The sequence below is a fragment of the Ascidia mentula genome, chromosome 1, assembly GCF_947561715.1.
Source record: "Ascidia mentula chromosome 1, kaAscMent1.1, whole genome shotgun sequence".
NCBI lineage: Eukaryota > Metazoa > Chordata > Ascidiacea > Phlebobranchia > Ascidiidae > Ascidia > Ascidia mentula.
In genome coordinates, this window is record NC_138566.1 from 2,871,239 (window position 1) to 2,895,749 (window position 24,511).

Below are 24,511 nucleotides of genomic sequence, written 5' to 3' on the forward strand. Positions count from 1 at the left end.
AGGGAAAGAACCGTACATTTTTTTTTCTTTTGGTTTGAAATATTGTAAAAAAAACACTAAAAAAAGATACAAGCAAGAGTTGTTTGTATCTTATTTTTTTTCTTTTGTTATTTATTCAATTCCTACCCAGATTGCTGCGATAAGCGCTTGTGGTGTATTTGGAAAAGAAAAAAGGCGATAAATTTTTTTTCGATGAAAAAGGGCGCGAGAGGAACCAATTTTTTCATTGTTGTTTTGGTTTTGCAAGATTTCGCGGGAAAAGTAAGGTAAGTCTTACCAGTTGGCTTACAGGATTAATAAGTCTACCCCGATCCATTCTTTTGTAATAGCATTGTATTTAAACACCAGTGGAAAATTGTCAGCTTTCTGAAATGGACGTGACACATTCTCCATCAAAAGGAACTAGATCACAAACTAAAATGTACCAGAAGAGGTAATTTTTGTAAACCGTTTATTTTTCGTATCTGTTGGGTTGTAATCCGTTAAGTTGTGATAAACTGATGTTTTGCACTTGGTTAAAAAAATCAACTTTGACTATATTGTGCAGCAGAGAAAAAACATTCTTGGCATCAAAAGTTAAAGATGATCTTAGAAGTCCTCTCCGTCACACACAAGAGTACGTGAGCACTCAGTCAAATGAAAAGAGGTACGAATTTCTAGTCTTGATGTTGTTCTGCAATATTATCATTGTTTTGCGTAATGCACGTGCCACTACACACAGTCTGTATAGAGTATGGAAGCACTCGGGAGTTGTTCATCAACTTTATTGTTCGCACGCTTAAGAGTTGTGCATGCCAGCACACAGAAAGATTTGGTCTTGCTCTCCTAATACCTCAGAGGGAACTGCCATATTCTACACCCTGGTGCACCACCAGATTGAAAAAAAATGTCATGACATTTGTGATAATTTACTGCTAATCCACGCAATCTGCACAATTAACATTCACTGAAAATAATCCTTTGCGCAAATTACAAACTTTCCAATCTGGGGTTGATTAAATCAGTGTTTTTAATTAAAGAACCAGAATCATTTTTCATGTTACTTTAAAGGTCACCTCGGCGATTTACACAGAATAGACGTTCCGGAGCTCTTGAAAAGCAATTCAAATCTGAAAACTGTGAAGGTTCAAGCAATTATGAAAGGTAGACTGAAAAACTGTCTCAAGCTGTTTGTATTTTTTAGACACAAGTAAACCTGATACAGGTCATAATACGTTAATTTTTTGTTGGCTGTTTTATTTCAGGAACAAAAAGGGCGCAGGTAGGAAAGTTTTGGCAAGCAGTCACAGCTGGTTTGATCAGGTTGTAAAAGAAGATGAGTTGGGTGAAGAGTTGGTGGTGGAACAAAGACGGCGAGTTGAAAGTTTAAGTGAATCCGATCCCCACATTCCAACCCCATCCTTAAGTAAGCAAAAATATTTTATTATTTGTTGGTGTGCTGCAGACAGGTACCTAATAGGTGTCATCACCGCAGTTAATTTAAAATATTTTAGTTTTAAAACCTGGTACTTGTGTGCCTCAAAATGCCTCTTGTAACCAACGTTTACACACAAACATTGCTTTTTTTAGAAGATATCGAAGTTGAAACAGACACAGTGGTTTTGATGAGGCGCGAAAAACAGATTGAATATGGAAAAAATACCATTGCATACGACAACTATATTTCAGAAGTTCCCAAGTGAGCCAACTTTTTTGGTTAATTTATTACAATTTTATTGGTAAACAATGTCTAGGTGAACCTTTGTGCTTTTTTAAGCCCAATATTTTGCATTGTTTCAACTGAAATGAACATTATTCATAACACCACCTTTTACTTCGTGTGTCAAGTTTCTGTGTCAATTATTCATTACAAAAATTCCTAAAATTGATTGACATCAAGCTGTGTTGGTCCTACTTGCCAAACCCCCAACCAGTTTGATACTGCTATTGTTTTTGTCAAAAAAGAATTGTAACAATGGACTGTCTGGACATATTGTTTACATACAATGAGAAGCCAACATGATACCATTGTTTCTCATTCGGTCCCTCTTTCTGTGAAATCAAACTTTTAGTGCAAGCTAAATTGAAGCTTCCAAATTATTTTTGTAATTATTACCTAAACATGTATTGTTGCATTTTTTTTTAAGAAAGTTGATTTACAACAAAGTCACCTTGTTTCCTGACAATAATTTTACAGATCCCAGAGAAGACGTGGTCACCCTCGAACTCCTGATAAATTCAGCAAATGCAGTCGTCGTTCTTTTGATGCCCAGATTCGAATCTGGAGAAAAGCTCTCCACCACTGGAAAACCCAAGTCCAGGACCAATCATCAAAGAGGTGATTCTATGTAAAAGTTAATATTTGTGACTCTAGGAGCCATGAACGTCTAATTGTTGGAAAGGTTTCATACATATATAGTGACATGTTTAAATTCAAATGTTGTCATGATTGCATTTCCAGGAGAAACTCAGATTCAGCTAAAAAAGTCGAATCGAAATCGGAAACTCCAAAAAAGCGTTCGAAAGGTGGGGATGCACAACAGAAAGTATCGGAATCACCAATGACAAAAACAAGTCCCAAATCCCTGGAGTTTGATGAGGAGGAATTGCTAGCTTCCGATCCTGATGAAGATGTGCTGGATCTCAATGTGGAAGATTATGACCTTTGACCCCTTCTCCTCTCGCTGGGCTTCAAGATGACTGAACTTCTCCATATGCAGATTTGACAAAACCGTACAACATTTTTTTATCGTTAAATGCAGAACTTAATGCGGAAAGCTACTGTGGCTTTTGGAAGTTATGCCCTAATTAAAAACTAGATTGCGTGCTTATTAAAACCCAAATAATTGGGTCATTTTTCTATACTTTTGTATGTGCTGGTTGGCTCGTATTACTGTCACAACGTGTAGCAACCTGTTGGGGTTTGAGGTTGGTTTTCTGTTGCAAGTGTGGCCACTTGTTGATGCTTTTTAGCACTTGAATACTTTGACATGCCGCATAGTCATTTGTGCTGGAAGCAGGCTATGCTTTTGAAAAGCAAATCGCCCTCAATATTTTGTAGTTTCGGTAAAAAGTTAATTTTTGAGATAATGTGTTTGTTACTTTAGCACTCATGAAGTTGCGATTTCACGATATCGAAACTTTCCCAATACAAAAAAGGCTTTTCTGGCAATCGTATGGATTTCTTGTGACCACAACACTCAAAAGGATACACACAGAACGCTGTAAAATAAGTGCACAAACGTTCACGTTAGATGTCATTGAGTATAAGTTGCTTACCATAAAAGTTTAATCTCACATTTCAGTTATATTTATAGCTGGAAGACGTTCGTATTTTATAAAGCAGCAATACTACTGTACAGGTAGCCGGCCAAAAGCAAAAAAATAGGCGTCTGCACACGTGTGAAGAGAAATCATAGATATATCTCATGAAAACACTCGAGTAGGCCTGGTGTATCTGTTATGAAAAGGAGTGGTTGAAATATTGCATGCCGAAACATAGGATACGCGAAGACGACCTCATGCCTGAGGAAAATTTTATTCTTTTTCGTATTTTCCTGTGCGGCATATTGGTTGCAACAAGATGGCGGACGTTGGATTGCCCCATGCTGTAGATTCCCCGCAATACAAAGGGTGACTCAATACATCTTCTCGCTGAAGTCCTCTTGTTTTTTTTTAACAATACGAGTTATCTTAGCGTATGCCCTACAGGATGTGTTTGCTTCCTGTGAGGGGAAAAAATGTTTGCCAGCGTCAATATATTGACGATGCGGAAGAAAGTTTTTTGTCTTGGAACATAATTTCCCATTGGTGAAGTGGAAGACTTTTGAGAATAAAGGTAAGGACAGTTTTACTATTATTTCTTAAGAGCATTTGGAGTGTTTTATTGAAATTCACATGTGTTGCAACGGGTGTGTGGTCAACAATTTGCGTTAACTTCAAAAGATTAGAGACAACGTAATGAAACTTGTAACGAACAACTTTTCCCGAAAAAATCATTTATTTCTTTGGGAAATAATTGTGCATTTATTTTAATCCTTGCTTAATTCTTGATGAATTTTTAAGATTGGTGACTGAAAAACGATTACACGCACGTCGGTATTCTTCAAAAAACATATCCGGTTGCAATCATGTGTCAGCGAAAATATAGAAAATTCCCTTAAAAAACGGAACATTCACCTTTAGAAAACATTTATGTGGAATAATAATTGAGAAGTTTCTGTGTCAATCCAGTTCTGTATAGGTTCTGGAAATGTCAATCTGACAAGTTTTATTTTTCGCGATAAAATTCAGTATCTTTTGTTGCTGCAGATGAACAAACTTGTGCTGACAATGCTTCTTGTTGGACTTCTTGTCATTTCCTGTGACATGTCAGAGGGATATTACGTTCCTCCGTACAGACAATGGCGACGGATATTTGGAGACAGAAAAAGTTTGTCAATCTTTTAATGCATTTTTGATCACATTCGTGGGTCACTTTTCCGTTGATTTTGCATAAAATGTGCTCAAGAGTTTCTTTTTTAAACCATTTGCAAACGTTTTTTATTCTTTTTAGGGCAAGTGGAGGTTGCCGACATTTTGGCAGATGAGCTTTTTGACTTTGATGACGACAATCAATAAGAAGTCGATCCTTGCCTCGCAAATGTCGATTTCCTAAATAAAAAAAACAGAGACATGATTTACGTTTGGTCTGCTAACAGTCTTGTGATATTTATTGCTAACTGCAACGATTAAAGGGCTGCCTAATGCCATGACCGCGATGGCGCGTGTGCAATAAGTCTTTAGGAGGTCAAACGTCTGTTGCGGCTATAATTTCTACCTCTCATCCAATCCGATAACATGACCAGGTTATATTCGTACAATAGGCGGGGAACAAGTTTGTAAATTGGTGCAAGAATTTTTTGCAGTCTTTATGACGTAGATATCATTTAATCACGTGACAAACCAATCACGTGATAACTGTACCAACTGTTTCGTGTAATTTTAACGCCAACTGCAGATTTACTAAGCCTGAAAAGCACCCCCAAAATCGCGTGTTAAAGCACATCCTTGATTCGGTTTTTAAAATATTCAAGACTTTTGAGTTTCCGGTGTTAATTACGGGTATAGTTTTTTGCGCCACGATTACCGAACATTTAGGCGTTCGCATTTTGTGAAGCAGAAAACACTACACGTAAAACGGCAACAGAAAAAGTCGAAAAGGTGAAATATTTGCACCTAGATGGTTGGACTTTCAAACAATAGCCGAGTAGGCCTGTTATATAAAGATAGGTTTGGGGATTCTGTAGTTTCTGACAACTTACAATTACAACTCCGCGTCGCTTAATTTGGAATTAGATTCTCCTCAAATTTAAAAATGAAGAGTTTTTTTCACAATACGACAGTCAAAGTGCCGATGCTGCTATGATATGGAGTGGTTGACATATTGCATGCAGAAACATAGGAAACGCGAAGACGTGAAATTTGTGTCATCACGCTATCGCCATATTGAGGTCTATGCCGGGATTCTTCATGCCTGACAGGAAACTTTTAATCACTTTCGTATTTTCCTGTATGTGCAGCATATTGATTGCAGCATGGGCGGACGTTCGATTGACTCAACATTAAGAGACGAATACAGGGCGTATGCTGGAGGATCTCCAAACACAAAACATATCTCAGAGCCACCTTTTCTCCCAACGACGGGTTATTGTTTATAGCGTAATGCCAGAGGTTTCTAAGCAGTTCGTCTTTCTGATGTTGTTGCGTCACAAGGTTACTGGGAGGTTTTGGAAGAATGTTGTTTTCATAACAAACTGCGTACTTCTGAGAACAAAAAGACTGTTGAAAACATTGACATGTTTTATTTATTCAAGATTTTCCGTCTCTAAGGATTTGTGACCCATAAAAATAATGTATAACGTCACTATCTACGCGAGCCTTATGTACGCTCTGTGACGTCAGTCAGGTCAGCTCCATACAATCCTGGAGCAGACTAACCGCGTCATTATCACTTGATGATGACATAAAATTTGGCAAAACGTTTTAAACAAATAAAAGATGTCAATGCTTTCAACAGTATGGGCCAGCAGTCTCTATATTCTGAAAATTATGAGCAAATCCGCTGTTGGTGTTTCTTAAACTGCACAACCTTTTAGCTGTTGCAGTAAAAAAGCATATTGGGCTAGCGAAGTCCTCCTAAACAACACTCAACATTTTCCGGGTGTGGGATTGTAACGTTTTGTTAGCGATGATTGCGTCACCGGTTCATAGAAGTATAAACCCCTGCCGTATGTCGCATGCAGGATGCATTTGCTTCCAATGAGGAAGGAAAAAACCCAAGAAAAAAAATATTGGTCAGCGTCAATAAATTAACGGTAAACTCCTGTCTTGAAACACGATTCAATATCAGTAACTGGGAAGACTTACCAGGAATTAAAGTAAGTTAGTTTTTTAGTTGTCAAGAGCGTTTAGAATATTTGATTCAAATTCATATGTGTTGTAGAAGGTTTGGTCAAAACGTCGATTCCTTCTGATTTTGTTTTTACCAGATAAAAAAACGTAGTCTTCAATTTTGCAACAAAGGTTCTCCGGGGCCACAGAATATTTCGGTAACGTAAAAACGATTACGAACAACGAACTCAGTTCTGTAAAGCCCGATGTCAAGTAGCATTAAAGTACCGGCAAAACAGGGGAATTGCCTGACAAATTGAACCTTCTCCTCATATATCGTGTACCTATAATCATCAAAAAGTTTTTTTGCGAGAAAGAAGCTCTTAAGTCACATTTTTGTTACAGATGAACAAACTTTTGCTGGCAATGCTTCTTGTTGGACTTCTCCTCGTCACCTGTGACGTGTCAGAGGGATATGTTCATTACAGATATTGGCGTCGGATATTTGGAGACAACGAAAGTTTGTCAATCTTTTATGAGTTATTGGTTCTGTTCGTATGTCTTTTTGCGTTAATTTTGGATAAAGTGCGTGAGAATTTGTTGTTTAAAGCATTTGTTTATTTGCAGAACAAGACGATATTGTCGACATGGTGACAGACGAGATGTTTGACGTTGATGACGATGGTCAGTAGACACCGATTGTTGCCTCGCAAATGTCGATTTCCCAAATAAATATAAACAGAGACATTTGCCTTTTGTCTGATGCGTGTTATTATGATTGCATCTTTTATTACAAACAGTAATGCGATAATGAGGGGATATTACCGTTAACCTTATTGGGCTTAAATTTCAGTTCAAAAATAAAAATCACCTAATTATGAAAGTGAGTGTTTTAGACGAAAACCATGCAAGTAATATTACTGCCTGTAAAATATTTGACCAAATTGGACCAAGTGCTTCAAAGGGGGGCCCGCAATTTACAATAAACACCTAACAACAAAAAATCTGAAAAAGTAAATCCAAACAATATGTTTTTACTTTTCTTTGGTTAATTAAATCAAATAAAAAAAAACCAGTACCATACTTTTCCGTCACGAAATAATATGTATATAATAAAAGCGGCAATTATTTTAATCTCATCATTAAAAACCTCGTGTTGGGCATTGAAAATCCGCGCAAAAAATAACTTTTGTTGGCTGTAGCGAATTTGGGATATCCCACAATGCTTTGCGCGATCGATTTGCAGTTGGGAAGAACTCGAACTCGACGCGAAACGGTTTTGACTTAGTGAACGGGTAAAGGTTGAGTGTTTGTTAGTTTGACTGGGCCAAAGTACAACATGTCGCGCGGAAGACCAAGCTCTTCTCTGTTTGTACGAAATATTGCTGACAGTTGCAGGTATGTATGCAAAAATCCTTATTCGTAGTTATTGTTAAATAAATATAGCCTAATGACATGATTGCATTATTTTACATTGCTTTTAAGTTGCTGTAAGCAAGATTATCTGTGTTAACTGCAAAGCATGTTCAAAGCAACTTTCTTTATCTTAGACCTGAAGACCTGCGACGTGAGTTTATTCGTTTCGGTCCAATTACCGATGTTTACATTCCACTTGATTATTATAACCGACGGCCTCGGGGCTTTGCTTATATACAATATCCTTTATAATAAATGTGGTTTGTATATTTTCCTTGATTCCCCTAACAATGTCCTGTGATTTTTAAGGTTGTAAAGATCCCGTAAAGAGTGGAAAGTCCACAAAGTAAAGTTTAAAGAAAAGTAAAGCAAAGACTTAAAGCCAAAGAAAAGCTTAAAGCCTCTTGGAATAAAGTTCCTAAAGACCCCAAAATGCAGTCCGTGTAAGCCAAAGTTCTGTCGGCATGCATGCTGCAATATTGGTGCAAAATACTTTAATGGCCTTTAGGTTACCTGCTTCTTTTTTAAATTCCTGAGCGTTTTCTTAGGTGTTGAATAGCTCTAAAACCCTTTAAATCTAATATATCAATGTTTTAAGAGGGCTGATTTATGCTTAAAAGCAACTATTTTTTCCCTGCATGTTTGGCTTTTTCTTTGCCAGTTGCATTTGAAAGGGATTGGTGTATTCAGGTTCAACTTGTTTTTGTAGCACAATTAATCATAAAAACAGACAAAGCATCCACCAAAGATCCAAAGTTCTTAAAATTAAAAAAAGCAAAGAGTTGTAGGCCAGTCAAAATTCTGCGGAAAAAGAAATAAAGACAAAGAAAAGAGTTCATTTCCAAATAGCATTGTAAGAAATGGCAAAAACCACCCCTTAGTTTTGTTAATCCAAGTGACTGTCATATATATCCTTCAATGAAAAACAAATCTGTTCAAACGCAATGCAGTAGTATGGGAGTTGTTGTCAAGACTGCAACTTCAAACTTGTTATCAAATTTGCAAGTTAAAAACCTTAATTCAATCAATCACATTTGAGGATGTGAGAGATGCAGAGGATGCGCTTTACGCAATGGATCGAAAATGGATTTGTGGACGATATATTGAAGTGCAGTTTGCTGCTGGTGACCGAAAAAGTAAGTTATATTGTATATACGCTACTACCAGGGTGGCTTGGTTCACCAATCCGGTGTTGTTTATTGTATTTTCATCGGCATACGCTACTCTTTATATTTATGATTAGATACCCATACAAAAAAAGAAATGTGTTTTCTGTTATCTTGTAAATTGTGGCAACTACAACAGCACAGAATTGTAGTTTTATCAGTTTTACAAATTCTTTGTTTTCGTTTAGCTCCAGGTCAAATGAGGAACAAGGATTCAAGTTACAGTCCTCCTCGCAGAGGCCGTCACAGTCGAAGTCCTCACAGTCGTAGGTACAGCAGATCTCGCAGCCGCTCTCATGAGCGCAGAAGGTCACCAGAACGTCGTTATAGTAGAAGTCGCTCTCGTGAACGCTATGCGAGGGAGGATTATCGCCGTAGATCTCCAGAGAATGGTTACGAGCGTCATGCTGTGTAAGTCTTGTTGCCTTTGTTATAACTAATATGTCTATTTTAACTTACTTTTGCCAACGGTCACCCTTGTTGGCAGCAACAGTAGCAGAATGTAATTTTTGGTGGTTCGTGCAGCAAGATTAAAACTGATAATCTGTGACTTGACTCTTTGTTGGGACAGTGTGTTGCAAACTAACAGGATATACTGGTCAGAGGGTATCATGCTGTAATTAATGGTTTTAGGAGATCACGGTCAGGGTCATATGAGCACGGTCGGTATTCTCGTGAAAGGATGCATCGATCACCATCATTTGAAAAAGAACGCCGGTATCGGGAAGACTCTCGTGAGCATTCACCACGAAGAAGGTCACCACCACCACCACCAGAAAGCCATGGTTACGACAGTCCCCCACGAAAAGTTCATGGGTAGGTCAGTATTGGATTGTTACAGCATGCATACTTGATAGCAGACATGATCTGACCAGTGGTCTTATTTCTGGCTTGTCATGCATTAGCATATATTAGTGTTGCTGAAACTACTCTTCATACTGCAGTTGGTTGTAATTCGGTGCTAACTTTAAATCTATTTCGAATTAAGTAGTTTGGAAAACTATTGCATAAACACTCTGATGCATGTAGGACTAAACACTTGCTAAGACGCTATCAACACCCTCAAAATCAACTAGTTTTCTGTCATTCTTAGACCACGCTCCAGATCTGCTTCAAGAGAATCAAACAGCAGCTAAAGTCAAGTTTTTTGTTGCATCTTTGAACATTGTACACATGCTAATAGCACCAGTACGAAGGTGCACTTGGCACTGTTTCTTTAAAATACAAGCTTTCATTTGTAAATTGAAACCCTGTTATTAGATTTGCATACTAAAGGTTTACCGGGCTAAAAGGAAGCACTGCACCACTTTGTACTAGTAAACAATGTATTCTAGTTAAACGCAAAACTTCCAAGAGAAATTACAACGGAATTGTAGCCAAGATCATAATAGCTAATAGTGGAGGAGCAACCATGTATTCTATCACCGTTGCCACAAGACCGGTGTTCCACTGCGTTCCTACCAAAATCAAGTTTGTTCGGTTATAATCAGTTATTATAAGTACTGTAAGCATTGTGTTGCTGGGAATTGAACGTCGGGCAAAAATTAATGATGAAGTTTATAAGACACTTACCCAAAGCTTTGTTGATTTGTTCTTCCTTCACAAACATCTGTTGAGTTACAACCAAACTAGCAAGGAACAAACCGGCTGCAGTCATCTTCATGGAAGTTGTGATACCTGAAAAAGTTAAATAACAAATATCATTCAAACAAATCAATAAATTCAAGGTTCCTCTAAAAAACAACCCTGAAAATCTCCTTGGTTAACTACATAGGAATTTCTCCATGTGTACAACCGAGTTTATGTAATACTGTGTATCAAGATTATAAATTAACTATTCAGATAGTTTACCTTCTTCTAAATACATGTCGACCCTCACTGACAACAATGTAGGCTACTATTTTAGTTCATAAGTATAAAATGGAAACATTGATAAAAACAAGGCCATACGCATTGGTTTTTTAGCCACTCCTATTCCACCAGTTTCAGCACTGCTGATCAGTAATCTTCTTGGCACAGTTGAGTTGTTATGTGAATTTAGCAATCTTGATAATGTTGATTTTCTCTTGAATGCAACAAAATGGTCAAAAATTTATATGCTGATTTTGTGTTTTGAAAAATATTGCACATAGATACAGGTTATGTGAAACAAAACTTGGCTTTTTTCAAATCAGAAAAGTAGGCTAAATGGTGTCGGTAAATTAAGAAGACAAGTAGCTTTCTAAACATAAGAGCACTTACCAAAACACCGTTTTGAGGACGGGTTTTCAGTAAAATTCGACCCAAGTTCATGATGAGTTGTCCTTCAGTCTTATTTTTCCCGAATACTCTGGTTGCGACCTTTACCTTTCGTGTGAGTTTTACTGCTCCGGCGCAATTTAGAAACTTTGACGTATTCTTTCCAGCTTGACCCATAAAGGGTAACCACTGATAGAGATCAGTGGGGCAAACATTCCGAAAGCTAAATTCACTGTTTGATTCGTAACGAGACCTTGACATAAATTTTTTTTTGAAAAGAACAGAAAACTATGCTGGGTAACAATGGGATTCAGCCGGCACCGGTTTTTGGAATTTAATAACATAGTGTAGGGAATAGCTACGTAAACCGGTTATTGACAACCGCATATGCAAGCCTATGTTTCACTTTGCGCACTGTATTCCTGCTGCTAGTGAAATAACTGGATGTTGAATTACCACCTCTGGCGTTGGAAACAAACAACACACAAAAACCTCAAAAATGAGATATTTCCTGGAGTGTGTTTATTTTTAATTCAACAATCAGGTTCACGCAATACTGGAAATTTCGAATAGTCTGTACAGAAAAGATGTTCAGTTGATTATGCGTGGTATTTGTTGTTTCATTTCTGTTGTTTACATCACCAAACTGTCCTGCACCCACAAATCACATGATCTCGTAAGAGGCAATTTCGTTTACTTATTCAAATATTCAGGGTTAAACTTGATGGAATGGAAATAACACAAAATTATTGAAATTGGCATATATTTGAAATCGACCGTTTTCAGATTTACTTTTTTGTCAAAGAATGTCTTTCCTTAAGGATAGCAAACATTTCATATTCATATTCGAATATTAATGTAATTTTTTTTCTAATTTTTCTATCGTTAGAAAGTTATAATCTGTTTTTGTGTGAAAAAAGTAAGTCGCTACCTCGTAAGATGGCTGAGTTACCCGCGTTTAAACTTTTGTCAACTGGCGATTTTTTTTGTCAACTAACATCCCTCTGGCTTTGTTAGGATAGCTGCAAACAAAGTAATACAGCAAATAATTAATGATGACCATCTTTATTGAATTGATCAATGATAATTTATTGATATAAAATAACAAATTAACTTTCTTTTCAATGCCTTCTCCATAGTATCGTCAATTTACTGTTTATCCTTCAAAACGGTAGCAGCTCTTCAATACTAAATCGCAAAATCTCTGCCTTCGACGTTTCAAATGGACGAGCCTACGCTAAAAGGTTAATTTCTATCAACAATCCAACTCGGTGATAATGCTCAGGCCTTCAAAATTTATATCCCACAGTTTTCGCGCAATAAGTATGTGCATGGCGCAATTCAAATTCGATCTCATCCTTTGCTCCAGCCAATCACGTTGTCGACTGCGGAGCGCGCAGTTAAAAGAGACAAAGGTTCTCCTCATCGCTGCGAAAAAAAGGGTTGAGCAAAAGCTTCGCTTGCCTCGAAGCGACTGACGGGAATTTCGCTCGCCGCCTTCCGCCGGTGAGAAGACATGAGCGAAGTTGTTTTGAGCGTTTTGACTTGTGCCGGTAAAATCTATGTGTAGACGCAGACAAAAGACAAACAGTTATGTTTACAAGTTTCAAAACAAGGTTTTTAAACATTCAAGTAAACTTTTAAACAGTCAAATTCAACAGATGCACTTTTAAGATCAGAAAACAGTAATTAAATATGGTTTATATTTATGGAAACATTTCGTTTTGTTCAGAGTCACTGATTTCTATTGTGCATAAATCGACGTTAAGCATGAATAAGCACGTTATACGCATCAGTAGTTTCGTTTTAATAATTAGGGGCTCAAGACCACTGTCATTTGGGCAAAATGGAAATTGGGTAAAACCGGAATTATTTCACGCATAAGTGAACACGACTTCAAAGGATTGCGTTTACATTAATCATGCATTAACTCGTCACAAAAACAAAAAAATTACTTGTAATAACAAACATTTTAACGAACAAAGTCTCCAATATTTCAAAAACAATATTTATCTATAAACTATATCGCAACGAAATGGGTTTGGCCATGGCGACGCTGTGTGAATATCAGCATTCGCCTTGTTCGTCAAAGCGTACACTGCGAGCATTTGCGGCGGTCAAACCCATTTCGTTGCGATATACTTTATAAGTGTTCAAAAAACACAATGGTAATGTGATCTACATGTTCTTAACCTAATCTACACCAATTTTTAAAAATTCTATGGCCCGGAACATTATTAAATTGGCCCTTGTATGCAGCGCCATAAATACGCGAATGCTGGGATTCACACAGCGTGACCGCAGTCAACCCATTTCTTTCCGATATACTTTATAGGTGTTCAAAATTGCAATTATAGTGTATAGATATTGTTGAAATATCCGTGACCTTGTTGATTCAAATGTTTGTTATTACGACTCATTTTTTTGTGTGACAAATTAATGCATAATTTGTGTAAACACAAACGCTTGAAGCCGTGTTTACTCATACGTGAAATAATTTCGGGTTTTATCAATCTCCATTTCGCCGAAATGACGGTGGTGGCGCAAGACTGGTAATTGCTTGGACGCTTTTATTTTCTTGCATTTAGGTCAAAAGCCTACTTGCTGTGTTTCTAGTAGACTTTCTGCTGTTGTTGTCCAGTATCTCGTCGTGGATAACAGGTTCATATAAACATAACCTTGAATTGTGATTAGTCTGATGGTAAGTTGTTTTATGTGTTTGCAAATCGTTGGTATTAATTTATAACTAACCAGAAGTTTTCTTTCAAGCCCAAGAAGAAAATACGATATTAAATTACACATACATACTCCCGATACAACCAGGGGATCTGGCAATGATTCGAAAAATCCTTCTGCAATTCGTTGTGTTGGGATTATTTGAGGTTTGCCCTCCAGGTTTGTGTAATTAGGACACAAACAACAAAAAACTCAAAACATTGTTTTTTAAAATACAATTGCCAGCAAATGACAAAGCGTCCATTTATGTTATAAATGTATATCTCTATTTAGTGGACAAACCAGATCTCATGTACTTTTAACTTTAAAACTCTGTTACATTTAAGAGAAAATTTCACTAAACGGTGAGTTTGTAAACTTTCCATTCGTCCAACTCGTTACAACGAATGTTAGTTGCTTCAGAACATAGCGCCATCTAGAGGGCGCTATGCTTCAGAAGTAAAACACAACACGTTTACAAAGTGAAACATTAATTTTCTTTTCTAGTTTTATCTGGTTTGTATCCACATTTGCAAAACCGATGCGGCCTTAAAAACCGCACAGCATACGTTGGTGTGACGAAACGTCTGACGTCACCAGGTTGGCCTGATAACTATAGAATCTATGAAGATTGCGAGTGGTTCATCAAAGCACCCACAAATCACGTGATCTTGTTCAAAGTGGTTTCATTTTCAACTGAATCATATGACAAACTACAGGTTAGATGAAGAGAATCGGAAAAAATTATTTAGTTTTGTGTTTACTTTTATTATCATACTAGAAGTAAAACCATGCTTTCGCACAGCAAGGCAGGATGGCCCTACCACGCATGCTCTTTATATTTGGCGGTCTCAGATCTCGTATTCTGATCATAAGGCTCACAGGCTTCGCAGCCAAGGCATTGCAGCCAATCTGGATCAGCCACTTCTCCCATTGCAGCGGCTGATCCAGCTTGGCTGCAATCTCTTGGCAGCATGTGAACGTTAATGTCATGGTTGCTTTTGTTTTTTGTTTGTTGCCTTTTTTTATCTGCCGTGTACTAAAGATGAACTCACAACAATAACAGGTTTACGACAAGGACGGGACAACGCGGTTGTATTATTATTATGGAGATCTGCCACCATTCAATTTCACATCACCTGACAATGAAGTTCGACTTGCGTTTAATTCAGATAGGTCTGAAACAAACCCAGGTTTCTCCATTGAATATAAAGCAGGTTGGCGACCAATGTTGGTTGTTTCAGAAATTATCTTTGAAACACAACATGTTTTAGTCAAATATTAATTGATTTCTTCTAGTTTTATCTGGTTTGTATCCACATTTGCAAAACCGATGCGGCGAAAGAAACCGCACAGCAAACGTTGGTGTGACGAAACATCTGACGTCACCAGGTTGGCCTGGTAACTACAAAAACGATGAAGATTGCGATTGGTTAATCGAAGCACCCACAAATCACGTGATCTTGTTCAAAGTGGTTTCGTTTTCAACTTATTCGTGTTACGACACACTACAGGTTAGATGAAAAGAACCGGAAAAAAATTATTTAGTTTTATAATTGCGTATATTATCATACTACAAGTAAAACCATGCTTTCGTATAGCAAGGCATCAGGATAGCCCTACCACACAGGCCCTTTATATTTGGCGATCTCAGCTCTCGTATTCTGATCATTAGGTTCACAGGCTTCGCAGCCAAGGCATTGCAGCCAAGCTGGATCAGCCACTTTTCCCATTTCAGTGGCTGATCCTGCTTGGCTGCGAAGCCTGTAAACCTTATTATCATGGTTGTTTTTGTTTGTTGCATTTTTATCTGCCGTGTATTAAAGATGTACTCAAAACAATACCAGGTTTACGACAAGGACGGGAAAACGCGGTTGGATTTTTATTATGGAGATCTGCCACCATTCAATTTCACATCACCTAACAATGAAGTTCGACTTGCGTTTACTTCAGATAGGTCCGGAACAAACTCGGGTTTCTCCATTGAATATAAAGCAGGTTGGCGACCAATGTTGGTTGTTTCAGATGTTATCACTAAGACACAACATGTTTACTAAGTGAAATATTAATTGTTTTCTTCTAGTTTTATCTGGTTTGTATCCACATTTGCAAAACCGATGCGGCGAAAGAAACCGCACAGCAAATGTTGGTGTGACGAAACGACTGACGTCACCAGGTTGGCCTGGTAACTATAAAAACGATGAAGACTGCGAGTGGTTAATCCAAGCACCCACAAATCACGTGATCTTGTTCGTGGTTGTTTCGTTTGCAACAGAATCTCGTCACGACAATCTAGAGGTAAGAGCCCAATCAAAAAATTTCCACCGTTTATCTCCGGCCATTCTAATCACACAATCGGCTGTTCTGCGATTATGTCGTGTGCGCCCAAACACGTGAATAACGTACGAAATGAGTGCATTCATAATTGGTTTAGGTATGGTGTTGCCATGCTTGATAATTAGCTAAAAAATCTACTAAGGTTCAACTGCGGCATTGCGACGCTTGCGCGGCGTGAGGTTATAAGGTATCAACCCGTTGAAGGCTCGAACATGTTTGCCTTATGTGATTTTAGCCCTATAGTGTCTCCGTTAAATATCTCTAAGGTGCCTTGCACAAAACTGAATGTACGTACAACAATACAAACACTTTAATTTTTCAGATATTTCAGATCATATTAAATACTTAAAAGGCAAATTTTCGAATGCGATATAAAAAAAATTATTTCGAAATAATTTTGATCACATATGTTAAGTGTTATTTTTGACAAAATTCGGCGATTTCATTTTCATAATGTGGTCATAGAATTATGACAGTATCATTTTGTCGTTACCGCAGAATCAGTTGAACTTTCAATGCGTGAGAATAAATTGCGCAATTTTATTTCGGATTTATTCATGCGTGAAAAGCGTGTTCTGGTGAAGACGAGTCCGTTGTGAACAGACGTTATGTCTTGTTTTTGTTGCGTATCTGACTGAATCCGTTTTACTGTATCAGTTGGGAATAATATTGTGTAATTGTAAGCATTAATAGTGGCAAATATTTCTGTTTTAAGAGTTTGTGAACAACATATAGGCTACCTTTAATTTAGCTATGTGCTGTAGATATTAAGAGAAGAAAACCCATGTTTGTACAATGATAAATTTGAAAGTATAATTGAGAGATAAAGATGCAGCACCTACAAAAGTTATGGTTGCCACAGCCTGCAGACAGTCAAATTTTGTGGATATCATAACTGACCCAATGGTAAAAAGTACATTGCAGCATGTTTCATATTTGTGAGTTTCTAAATTGCAAAAATAAGATTTTGCCTCTGTTGTTTTTGTATCTAAGGTACTGTTATTGGTTAGCCCACTTAAAGTTGCTATATTGTTATTTTGAGAGCAAATTTGCCTAACTATTTACTTATGTTTAAATATGTGCTATTAAAAGTGTTTAATTTTACAGTAATGAAAAAAATCCCATTTCTGTCCAGAGTGTAGAACTACGAAGGTGGGCGAACTCATATTTACGAAAATTGTTTTTACATTGCTGTGAAGTTTTAATAAATTAAAGAATTCTTGTGTCAATGATAATTGTATGCAGGGTATATGATTCAGTATGTGTCTCACATAGTAGGTTGAGGTTAGATAACAAGCCTAAACAAGCACAGTTATATTGTTCGGCCTAATTTCAGTAACAAGGATGAGCCAAACAAGATCGGCATCTACGGCCATCGCTGGTAGTGTTTCTTTGTCGAACTTTACCAGAGATATATATCTGGCTAAGGTTCAAAATCCATATACGGGCCATACCTATCTGCTAAGCTAACCAAAGAAAAGCGGTTAAGGCCCGGAAGAAATTTTTTGCTTGGGATGAAGAGAATCGGAAAAAATTATTTAGTTTTGTAAATACGTTTATTATCATACTAGAAGTAAAACCATGCTTTCGCACAGAAAGGCAGGATGGCCCTACCACGCATGCTCTTTGTATTTGGCGATCACAGCTCTCGTGTTCTGCGAAGCCTGTAAACCTTATTATCATGGTTGCTTTTGTTTGTTGCACTTTTATCTGCCATGTACTAAAGATGTACTCAAAACAATAACAGGTTTACGACAAGAACGGGAAAACGCGGTTGGATCATTATTATGGAGATCTGCCACCATTCAATTTCACATCACCTAACAATGAAGTTCGACTTACGTTCATTTCATTTTGGTCTGAAACAAACCCAGGTTTCTCCATTGAATATAAAGCAGGTTGGCGACCAATGTTGGTTGTTTCAGATGTTATCACTAAGACACAACACGTTTACTAAGTGAAATATTAATTGTTTTCTTCTAGTTTTATCTGGTTTGTATCCACATTTGCAAAACCGATGCGGCGAAAGAAACCACACAGCTAACATTGGTGTGACGAAACGTCTGACGTCACCAGGTTGGCCTGGTAAATATAAAAACGTCGAAGATTGCGAGTGGTTCATCGAAGCACCCACAAATCACGTGATCTTGTTCAAAGTGGTTTCGTTTTCAACTTCTCCTACTTTTGATAAACTACAGGTTAGATGAAAAGAACCGGAAAATAATTATTTAGTTTTGTGTTTACTTTTATTATCATAGTTGCTTTTGCTTTCTGTTTGATGCATTTTTATCTGCCGCGTTCTAAAGATGAACTCGAAACAATAACAGGTTTACGACAAGGACGGGAAAACGCGGTTGGATTATTATTACGGAAATCTGACGTCTTTCAATTTCACATCACCTAACAATGAAGTTCGACTTACGTTTACTTCATTTTGGTCTGGAAGATACCCAGGTTTCTCCATTGAATATAAAGCAGGTTGGCGACCAATGTTGGTTGTTTCAGAAGTAAAAACAACACCTGTACTAACTGAAATATTAATTGTTTTCTTCTAGTTTTACCTGGTTTGTATCCACATTTGCAAAACCGATGCGGCGAAAGAAACCGCACAGCAAACGTCGGTGTGACGAAACGACTGACGTCACCAGGTTGGCCTGGTAACTACAAAAAAAATGAAGATTGCGAATGGTTAATCGAAGCACCCACAAATCACGTGATCTTGTTCAAAGTGGTTTCGTTTCCAACTAATTCGTGGGACAACCTGCAGGTTTGATGAAAAGAACCCGAAAAAAATTCTTTAGTTTTGTAATTACGTATATTATCATACTACAAGTAAAACCATGCTTTCGCATAGCAAGGCAGGATCGCTTTTCCTACCGCGCAGGCGCTTTATCTTTGCCTATCAGCCACTTTTCCCATTTCAGTGGCATATCCAGCTTGGCTGCGAAGCCTGTAAACCTTATCATCATGGTTGCTTTTGTTTTTTGTTTGTTGCATTTTTATCTGTCGCGTTCTAAAGATGAACTCAAAACAATACCAGGTTTACGACAAGGACGGGACAACGCGGTTGGATTATTATTATGGGGATTTGCCACCGTTTAATTTCACTTCACCTAACAATGAAGTTCGACTTACGTTTACTTCTTCATATAGAACAAACCCGGGATTCTCCATTGAATATGAAGCAGGTAGGAATACGAATATTGGGTGATTATAAGTTACTATATCTGAGTTATATTTGGTTGGGTAACTACGACTGTAACTTGGTTTTGTGCTGCTTCATTTCTGTGCGTGTTTTTGTTTTATTATTCACTGTTGCATTAAATTGTGCAATAACACCAAATCCTGAATTCGTAATGTAATCCTAAACAGTTTGCGTCAAGTTGTGGATGGTATTGAATGCCATACATTCGAATCTTGACCCCTAATATGACATAATATGCTTTTGCAGTAATATGTTGGACTGGTTTCAAGTCAAACGTAAGTTTTGCCAATCCAAATTCTTCATGGGCTGGGGGGGGTTCCAACATCACAATTTCCCCCACTTTGTCGTATCGTGGATGCAAACCTGACGAGCTGTATTTGATTGCAAAAAACTTTAATATAAGCAAGGTCTTGGCAAGTTTCTGCCCTGATTTTAATTTTCAAACTCCAAGCAACGATGCTACCATGAGAGTGGGAGTGGACAAAATACAAAATGTAACAATGGTGTCTTCGGAACTATTTGACCGCAGTTTTCGCAAAATTGCCTTTTGTCGTTACAACGATGCAGTGATGAGGAGCCAAGGAAATTCTGTTGATAGTAAGTTGTATTGTATCTGTAAACAATTGTTGCATGCATTCCTTGATGCTTACGTGTTAGTTGATCTACAGTAGGTCACATGCAAGCTTATTTATCACCAGAGGCAAGTTTCAGTTTTTTTACTCCCATTCAACCACTTTCTGCCTCCAAAATCGTTGTGTAGCTCAGTCAGTTGATCTTTAATTCAGAAACATCAACTAACTGAGCTGTCTTTATAATCGTTTTGTCGAATGATTCGAACTTACGCAAATCTGTTTATTTAATAGATATGATAAATGACAAGTTTTAATCGCACTAGGCAAATTATGCGACCCACTAAGGTCGTGCGCCCCATTGGTGATTGCCTAGTTCGCCAAATAGACTAACCGACCCTGGCTACATGCGTCCAGAAATTTATTTTGCATTAGATTGCCTACATCTCCCACATCTCCCAAATCTAACGATTGTTCAACCTGCAAACCACAAAAGCTGGTTTCACAACAACCAGGCGGCTGCAGGATGGAGCAATGAATCGTGTTGGAAAGGTAACTTAAATATATTCGGGTTTGCCGAGAAATTGATGTTAGAGTTTTCTTTTAATTATTTGTGAATTTTTTAGGTTTGTTTGTGGAAATCAACTCCTCCAACACAACTACGTTGACCGCGGGCAGTGTTCTGTTTTTCTGCAACAAATTGAGCGGTGACATGAATTCCGTTTATATAAGCGTGGGCAACCAAGTGTATTGGGGCAAAGAAGTATGTTTATGATTACAGAGTAAACCGATGTTACTGTGCACAAATGTGAACTGAATTTAAAACGGAGTTTTGAAAAATGAGTATCTTATATGCACAAAAAACACTAGCTTTTCACCACATGATCAGCCTGGTTTGGAATAAACATTTCGCCTGTGGGCATCTTCAGTTTCTTAGTCACAGTAAACACAATAATAATTGAGTATCTTATATATTCGGTTTCAGTTTGCCTTTGCGTTTATTCATGTGTCGGCTTCAGACCACGGTGCCTTGGTGTCCTGTCACCAAAACTCCAATGAACAGAAACAGTCGACAACAAGACTTCTGAAACTTAACGTTCAATGTAAGGAAACTCGTGACACTTTGTTGTTCCATGAGCAGTATATAAACCTGCAAAGCAGGAAATTCGCTCTCGCAACCAAGTATTGTGGGCAAAACTATTTTAAGATATCACCATTGTTGTGTGGAGTTTCTCTGGGTTATTTCCAAATTACTCATTTTCAGTTTCGCAACTGTCGATAGAAAGCTTCGTTTAATAAATTGGGTTTATTTTGTCGCAACTTTCTCGCTTTGTTTTTGGTTAACTCCCTGTGTTTATCATAATGATGGTTGCCCCGTATCATGACCCTACTGAAAATACGAACGCGGTTCAAAGTAATACTTGTCACGAAACTAGGTTTCGAGAATTTTAAACTCTTATCATTCCTTGCAGATCCGCCCAAAATCCTAGAAAAAATAATTCGAAAAACAGTCACCTTACACCAGGAAATATCTGTCAGTTTAAGATTTGCATCGAATCCACCCATTGTTGGAAACGGTAAAGTGCAAGTTACCAAGCCAGGTTTGTTCATCCCAAGCAATTTTGTTGCATTTTTGTATTTGTCCTATCACGAGGCACTACTCTAAACTCAAAGTACCTCACAAGGGCCTATTTCTCTGTGATGTAATACGTTGGAAAACGGAAATGTTCCTGAGTACTTTTGTATTGTCCTCACAAATGTTACACTCACACTAATGTTAAGTCGTTGAAGTCGTACAACTTAATTAACATGGAAAAACAATAAACAACACCGGATCGATGAACCAAGCCACCCTGGTAGGCTGTCGATCGATACCGTATCTATAGTAGCTGAGTAAAGCCCTTTTAAATCAATCATTGAGACAGCATAGTTAACATATTACATTTTATAACAGGAGGAACAACCATGAAAAACGTGGTGATAACTTCAAACCTCACGTCGAACGAAATCATCTTACACTTTGGCAAGGTGTTGTTTAGTGACTTACGCCTGCACCCCATACTATAAACTCTCTAATATTTTCAGGTTTCTGGTGAAGATCTTGGAAAATGCGCGATCACCATCAACTCCGGGCCTCCGTTTAATGTTGTGGACACAGTTGAGGTGACGTTGGCCAACGAATCAACAACTTCACAATCTACACTTGTTATTATTCTACCAATAGTGTGTGTTGTTATAATAGTAGCGGTTGTGATTGTTGGGGTTCGACGTCATTGCTTTGCAGCCTCCAGGAAAAGTAAGTATTTAACTCGCATATGATTGTAATTTTAATCGCCATGTTCGCTTTTGTTGCGCCCATTAGAAATTCACGGAAAATAACGAATTATGCTTGTCAGTTATATGTGCGTAACCTTATCTTGATATATCGGTTTGTTGCCCCGTTCTGTTGTTGTCGGTAGATATGACGTCATTTCCTCACTGAAACCATATCGATGCAAGCCAGGCTCCCTTTTTCCCAGTGTTTAATTTGCTCAAATCCAACCTCAAAGCACACAAGCATTGTAACTTGTTAGAATTAACGCGACCATGCAAAGAATACACGACTTTCTTCATAATCACACGACATATATGTTTTGTGCAGTCGCGAAACCCGAAGGAGTGAAGATGGTTGCAACAGCCGAGACCCCAGAAAGCCAACCCATATAGTGAGGATTAAATCTTTGTAATCATATTTTGCTTGTGTTTGAGTGATGACGTAATTTCTTGTTGCAGCGTAAATGATCAACGTCGATTACCGCCTACACGAGAAGCCGAGTTCTCTGGTGATGAAAATGTTTATCTGAACCCCAGGACTGGTCCTGCAGCTCTACCGGAGGACGAAGGGCATTAACGCCGTAATAATCTGATATATGTTACCACGTGATCTCCTTGCCCTCATATTAACCTGGCGTCACCGAACAATGTAAAAACGTGGATAGCTGACATCGAAGAATGCGATCCCTTTTTTGTCACAATCATTGCAAGCAAGTTCTGGAAGTTACAAAACCACTTGAAACTGCTTTAAAGCCCCATTGACGTCTTATATGACGTCATGCTCTTGATTTCCTTGTATCAATTATTTTAAATTGATTCTGTTCATAGTATTATATTTCTATTTCTTCATTGCTTTCCTTTGAGTGTTAAAAGCTAAAAACATGACGAATGGTTATTGCAAGAAATATCAAAATGCTACTGAATAAATTTGAGCCAAAACTACATTCTGCTCCACTGAAAATATTAGGGAAGGGATGACATTAGAGGGCGAAGTCATTTATCATTATGTGCATTTATAAATATCGGAGATATCCTTACCCTAAAAAGATTTGGATTCGTTCGAATCCGAATACCTGCAGCCCGCATTCGGTCGGATCCGAATGTTTAATGACGTCATAAATTTGCAAATCGGTCGCAACACGCAATTTTTGTTTATTCACTGTAACGAGAAATTCTATTCTTTATTTATCAGCTAAATACGCAAGTGCTTGTTTCGTACAATTAAAGGTTTTCTTACAGGAAAAAGCATTGCGACCCGGCGCACGTGAGCTCCAAACAATATAACACGTGGTATCCGACCATTTATTTGAATGCAGTATCTCTTTAGGACCATTTGCGGATATTCAGCTGCTTTGTCCCACCTATTGATGTTTCCGTGGTAAACTGTGGGCCCATTTCTTAGTACGGCTCCCGATTCGATGATATCGATTAAGTACGTCATCGGTCGTTGCTGATTACAGAGCCCTTGGGCTCCTAAAAACTAGTGTGTGTGTTTATGGTATGCAGAGGATAAGTCACGGGCATGTAACTAAAGTCATTGTTTTATTGTTCCATAAGTGGATGTGCTTCAGCCTTCATTGCCCACAAGAATATATATTTCCTTCAGAACTACCCACGCACACCACTCGTTCCCTGCGCGCTTAATGCAAATTCCCAATTACATTACAATGGTTTGCAAAAATGGCACAAAACTGAAAATATACCACGAATGACAGACGGTCAATATTGCTTGTTCACATTCTACCTTACACATCCTAAACGATGCAACCCACGTTAGTTTTTGCACCAGATTGTTAGTGTTTGAAACATTACGTTTGGCAGCAAGGATATCGAACTAACGATCATATTACAAGTTTGCTAAAGCCGCATGATTAAACTGGGCTCATACAGGAAGTCTGACAGTTTGAAATACGCGCGGCTTCCTTGAAGAGAGCGTCAACGCGTGTTGGAAAGGGCGTCCCTTGGAACACTTTCCAAATATATATTTTCTGTTGCAGATCCGCCCACAATCCTTGAAAAAACAATTTGGAACTTAAACTCGCACCGGGAAATATTTGTCAGTTTGAGATTTGCATTAAATCCACCAATTGTTGGGAACGGCAAAATGTAATTTACCAAGCCAGGTTTAATCTATGTGATATCTTACTATAGATGTCTACAAACCGATGGCCCACTGTTTCTATCTATTAGCTACGGGGGCA

At 37.9% G+C, this 24,511-nt stretch overlaps 5 protein-coding genes across 10 annotated transcripts; 4 read left to right on the forward strand and 1 right to left on the reverse strand.

The window, feature by feature from the left end:
- The first annotated feature begins 236 nt into the window (after window positions 1-236).
- Window positions 237-3,131, forward strand: LOC145907886 (uncharacterized). 5 transcript variants are annotated; one of them, XM_082994990.1, is made up of 8 exons: window positions 237-266; window positions 330-433; window positions 548-646; window positions 1,051-1,143; window positions 1,245-1,405; window positions 1,570-1,678; window positions 2,177-2,317; window positions 2,441-3,131. In XM_082994990.1, the coding sequence occupies exons 2-8, from the start codon at window positions 372-374 to the stop codon at window positions 2,646-2,648; spliced, it is 873 nt and encodes a 290-aa protein (XP_082851116.1). In that variant the 5' UTR covers window positions 237-266; window positions 330-371; the 3' UTR covers window positions 2,649-3,131. The 5 variants fall into 5 exon arrangements, with proteins under 5 accessions (XP_082851116.1, XP_082851131.1, XP_082851123.1 ...); XM_082995005.1 differs by having other exon boundaries at window positions 239-266; window positions 551-646; XM_082994997.1 differs by having other exon boundaries at window positions 244-266; window positions 349-433.
- A 4,459-nt stretch (window positions 3,132-7,590) lies between these two features.
- LOC145898697 (uncharacterized) lies at window positions 7,591-10,213 on the forward strand. Of its 2 annotated transcripts, none has more exons than XM_082987266.1 (6): window positions 7,591-7,749; window positions 7,902-8,006; window positions 8,800-8,903; window positions 9,122-9,344; window positions 9,567-9,749; window positions 10,027-10,213. In XM_082987266.1, exons 1-6 carry the CDS (start codon window positions 7,691-7,693, stop codon window positions 10,067-10,069), a joined length of 717 nt encoding a protein of 238 aa, XP_082843392.1. In that variant the 5' UTR covers window positions 7,591-7,690; the 3' UTR covers window positions 10,070-10,213. The 2 variants fall into 2 exon arrangements, with proteins under 2 accessions (XP_082843392.1, XP_082843401.1); XM_082987275.1 differs by having other exon boundaries at window positions 9,567-9,753; window positions 10,027-10,158.
- On the reverse strand, window positions 10,067-11,307 carry LOC145898708 (uncharacterized). The gene is made up of 4 exons (XM_082987288.1): window positions 11,175-11,307; window positions 10,884-10,998; window positions 10,506-10,610; window positions 10,067-10,390 (listed from the first exon to the last, which is right to left on the reverse strand). Exons 1-4 carry the CDS (start codon window positions 11,223-11,225, stop codon window positions 10,293-10,295), a joined length of 369 nt encoding a protein of 122 aa, XP_082843414.1. The 5' UTR covers window positions 11,226-11,307; the 3' UTR covers window positions 10,067-10,292.
- A 2,450-nt stretch (window positions 11,308-13,757) lies between these two features.
- On the forward strand, window positions 13,758-15,943 carry LOC145917834 (CUB domain-containing protein 2-like). Its single transcript, XM_083003123.1, has 6 exons — window positions 13,758-13,872; window positions 13,941-14,066; window positions 14,394-14,605; window positions 14,953-15,103; window positions 15,186-15,400; window positions 15,713-15,943. Exons 2-6 carry the CDS (start codon window positions 14,006-14,008, stop codon window positions 15,941-15,943), a joined length of 870 nt encoding a protein of 289 aa, XP_082859249.1. The 5' UTR covers window positions 13,758-13,872; window positions 13,941-14,005.
- A 2,345-nt stretch (window positions 15,944-18,288) lies between these two features.
- Window positions 18,289-23,232, forward strand: LOC145898289 (uncharacterized). The gene is made up of 13 exons (XM_082986723.1): window positions 18,289-18,421; window positions 18,551-18,701; window positions 18,779-18,990; window positions 19,264-19,411; window positions 19,675-20,025; window positions 20,433-20,549; window positions 20,624-20,760; window positions 20,983-21,100; window positions 21,470-21,598; window positions 21,952-22,025; window positions 22,083-22,293; window positions 22,639-22,702; window positions 22,770-23,232. The coding sequence occupies exons 5-13, from the start codon at window positions 19,893-19,895 to the stop codon at window positions 22,885-22,887; spliced, it is 1,101 nt and encodes a 366-aa protein (XP_082842849.1). The 5' UTR covers window positions 18,289-18,421; window positions 18,551-18,701; window positions 18,779-18,990; window positions 19,264-19,411; window positions 19,675-19,892; the 3' UTR covers window positions 22,888-23,232.
- The last annotated feature ends 1,279 nt before the right edge of the window (window positions 23,233-24,511 follow it).

Coding starts and splice junctions, on each gene's coding strand:
- LOC145917834 (XM_083003123.1), top strand. CDS start 14,006: ATGATTCGAAAAATCCTTCTGCAATTCGTTGTGTTGGGATTATTTGAG. Junction 14,606..14,952: donor AATCATATGACAAACTACAG/GTTAGATGAAGA, acceptor CAACAATAACAG/GTTTACGACAAGGACGGGAC. Junction 15,104..15,185: donor CTCCATTGAATATAAAGCAG/GTTGGCGACCAA, acceptor GATTTCTTCTAG/TTTTATCTGGTTTGTATCCA.
- LOC145898697 (XM_082987266.1), top strand. CDS start 7,691: ATGTCGCGCGGAAGACCAAGCTCTTCTCTGTTTGTACGAAATATTGCT. Junction 8,007..8,799: donor CGGGGCTTTGCTTATATACA/ATATCCTTTATA, acceptor TCAATCAATCAC/ATTTGAGGATGTGAGAGATG. Junction 9,750..10,026: donor CCCCCACGAAAAGTTCATGG/GTAGGTCAGTAT, acceptor TGTCATTCTTAG/ACCACGCTCCAGATCTGCTT.
- LOC145898708 (XM_082987288.1), bottom strand. CDS start 11,225: ATGAACTTGGGTCGAATTTTACTGAAAACCCGTCCTCAAAACGGTGTT. Junction 10,999..11,174: donor GTCCTCAAAACGGTGTTTTG/GTAAGTGCTCTT, acceptor GTTGCATTCAAG/AGAAAATCAACATTATCAAG. Junction 10,611..10,883: donor AGTGGCTAAAAAACCAATGC/GTATGGCCTTGT, acceptor TAACTTTTTCAG/GTATCACAACTTCCATGAAG.
- LOC145898289 (XM_082986723.1), top strand. CDS start 19,893: ATGAGAGTGGGAGTGGACAAAATACAAAATGTAACAATGGTGTCTTCG. Junction 20,026..20,432: donor CCAAGGAAATTCTGTTGATA/GTAAGTTGTATT, acceptor ATTTTGCATTAG/ATTGCCTACATCTCCCACAT. Junction 21,101..21,469: donor TCTGAAACTTAACGTTCAAT/GTAAGGAAACTC, acceptor CATTCCTTGCAG/ATCCGCCCAAAATCCTAGAA.
- LOC145907886 (XM_082994990.1), top strand. CDS start 372: ATGGACGTGACACATTCTCCATCAAAAGGAACTAGATCACAAACTAAA. Junction 434..547: donor ACTAAAATGTACCAGAAGAG/GTAATTTTTGTA, acceptor TATATTGTGCAG/CAGAGAAAAAACATTCTTGG. Junction 647..1,050: donor ACTCAGTCAAATGAAAAGAG/GTACGAATTTCT, acceptor GTTACTTTAAAG/GTCACCTCGGCGATTTACAC.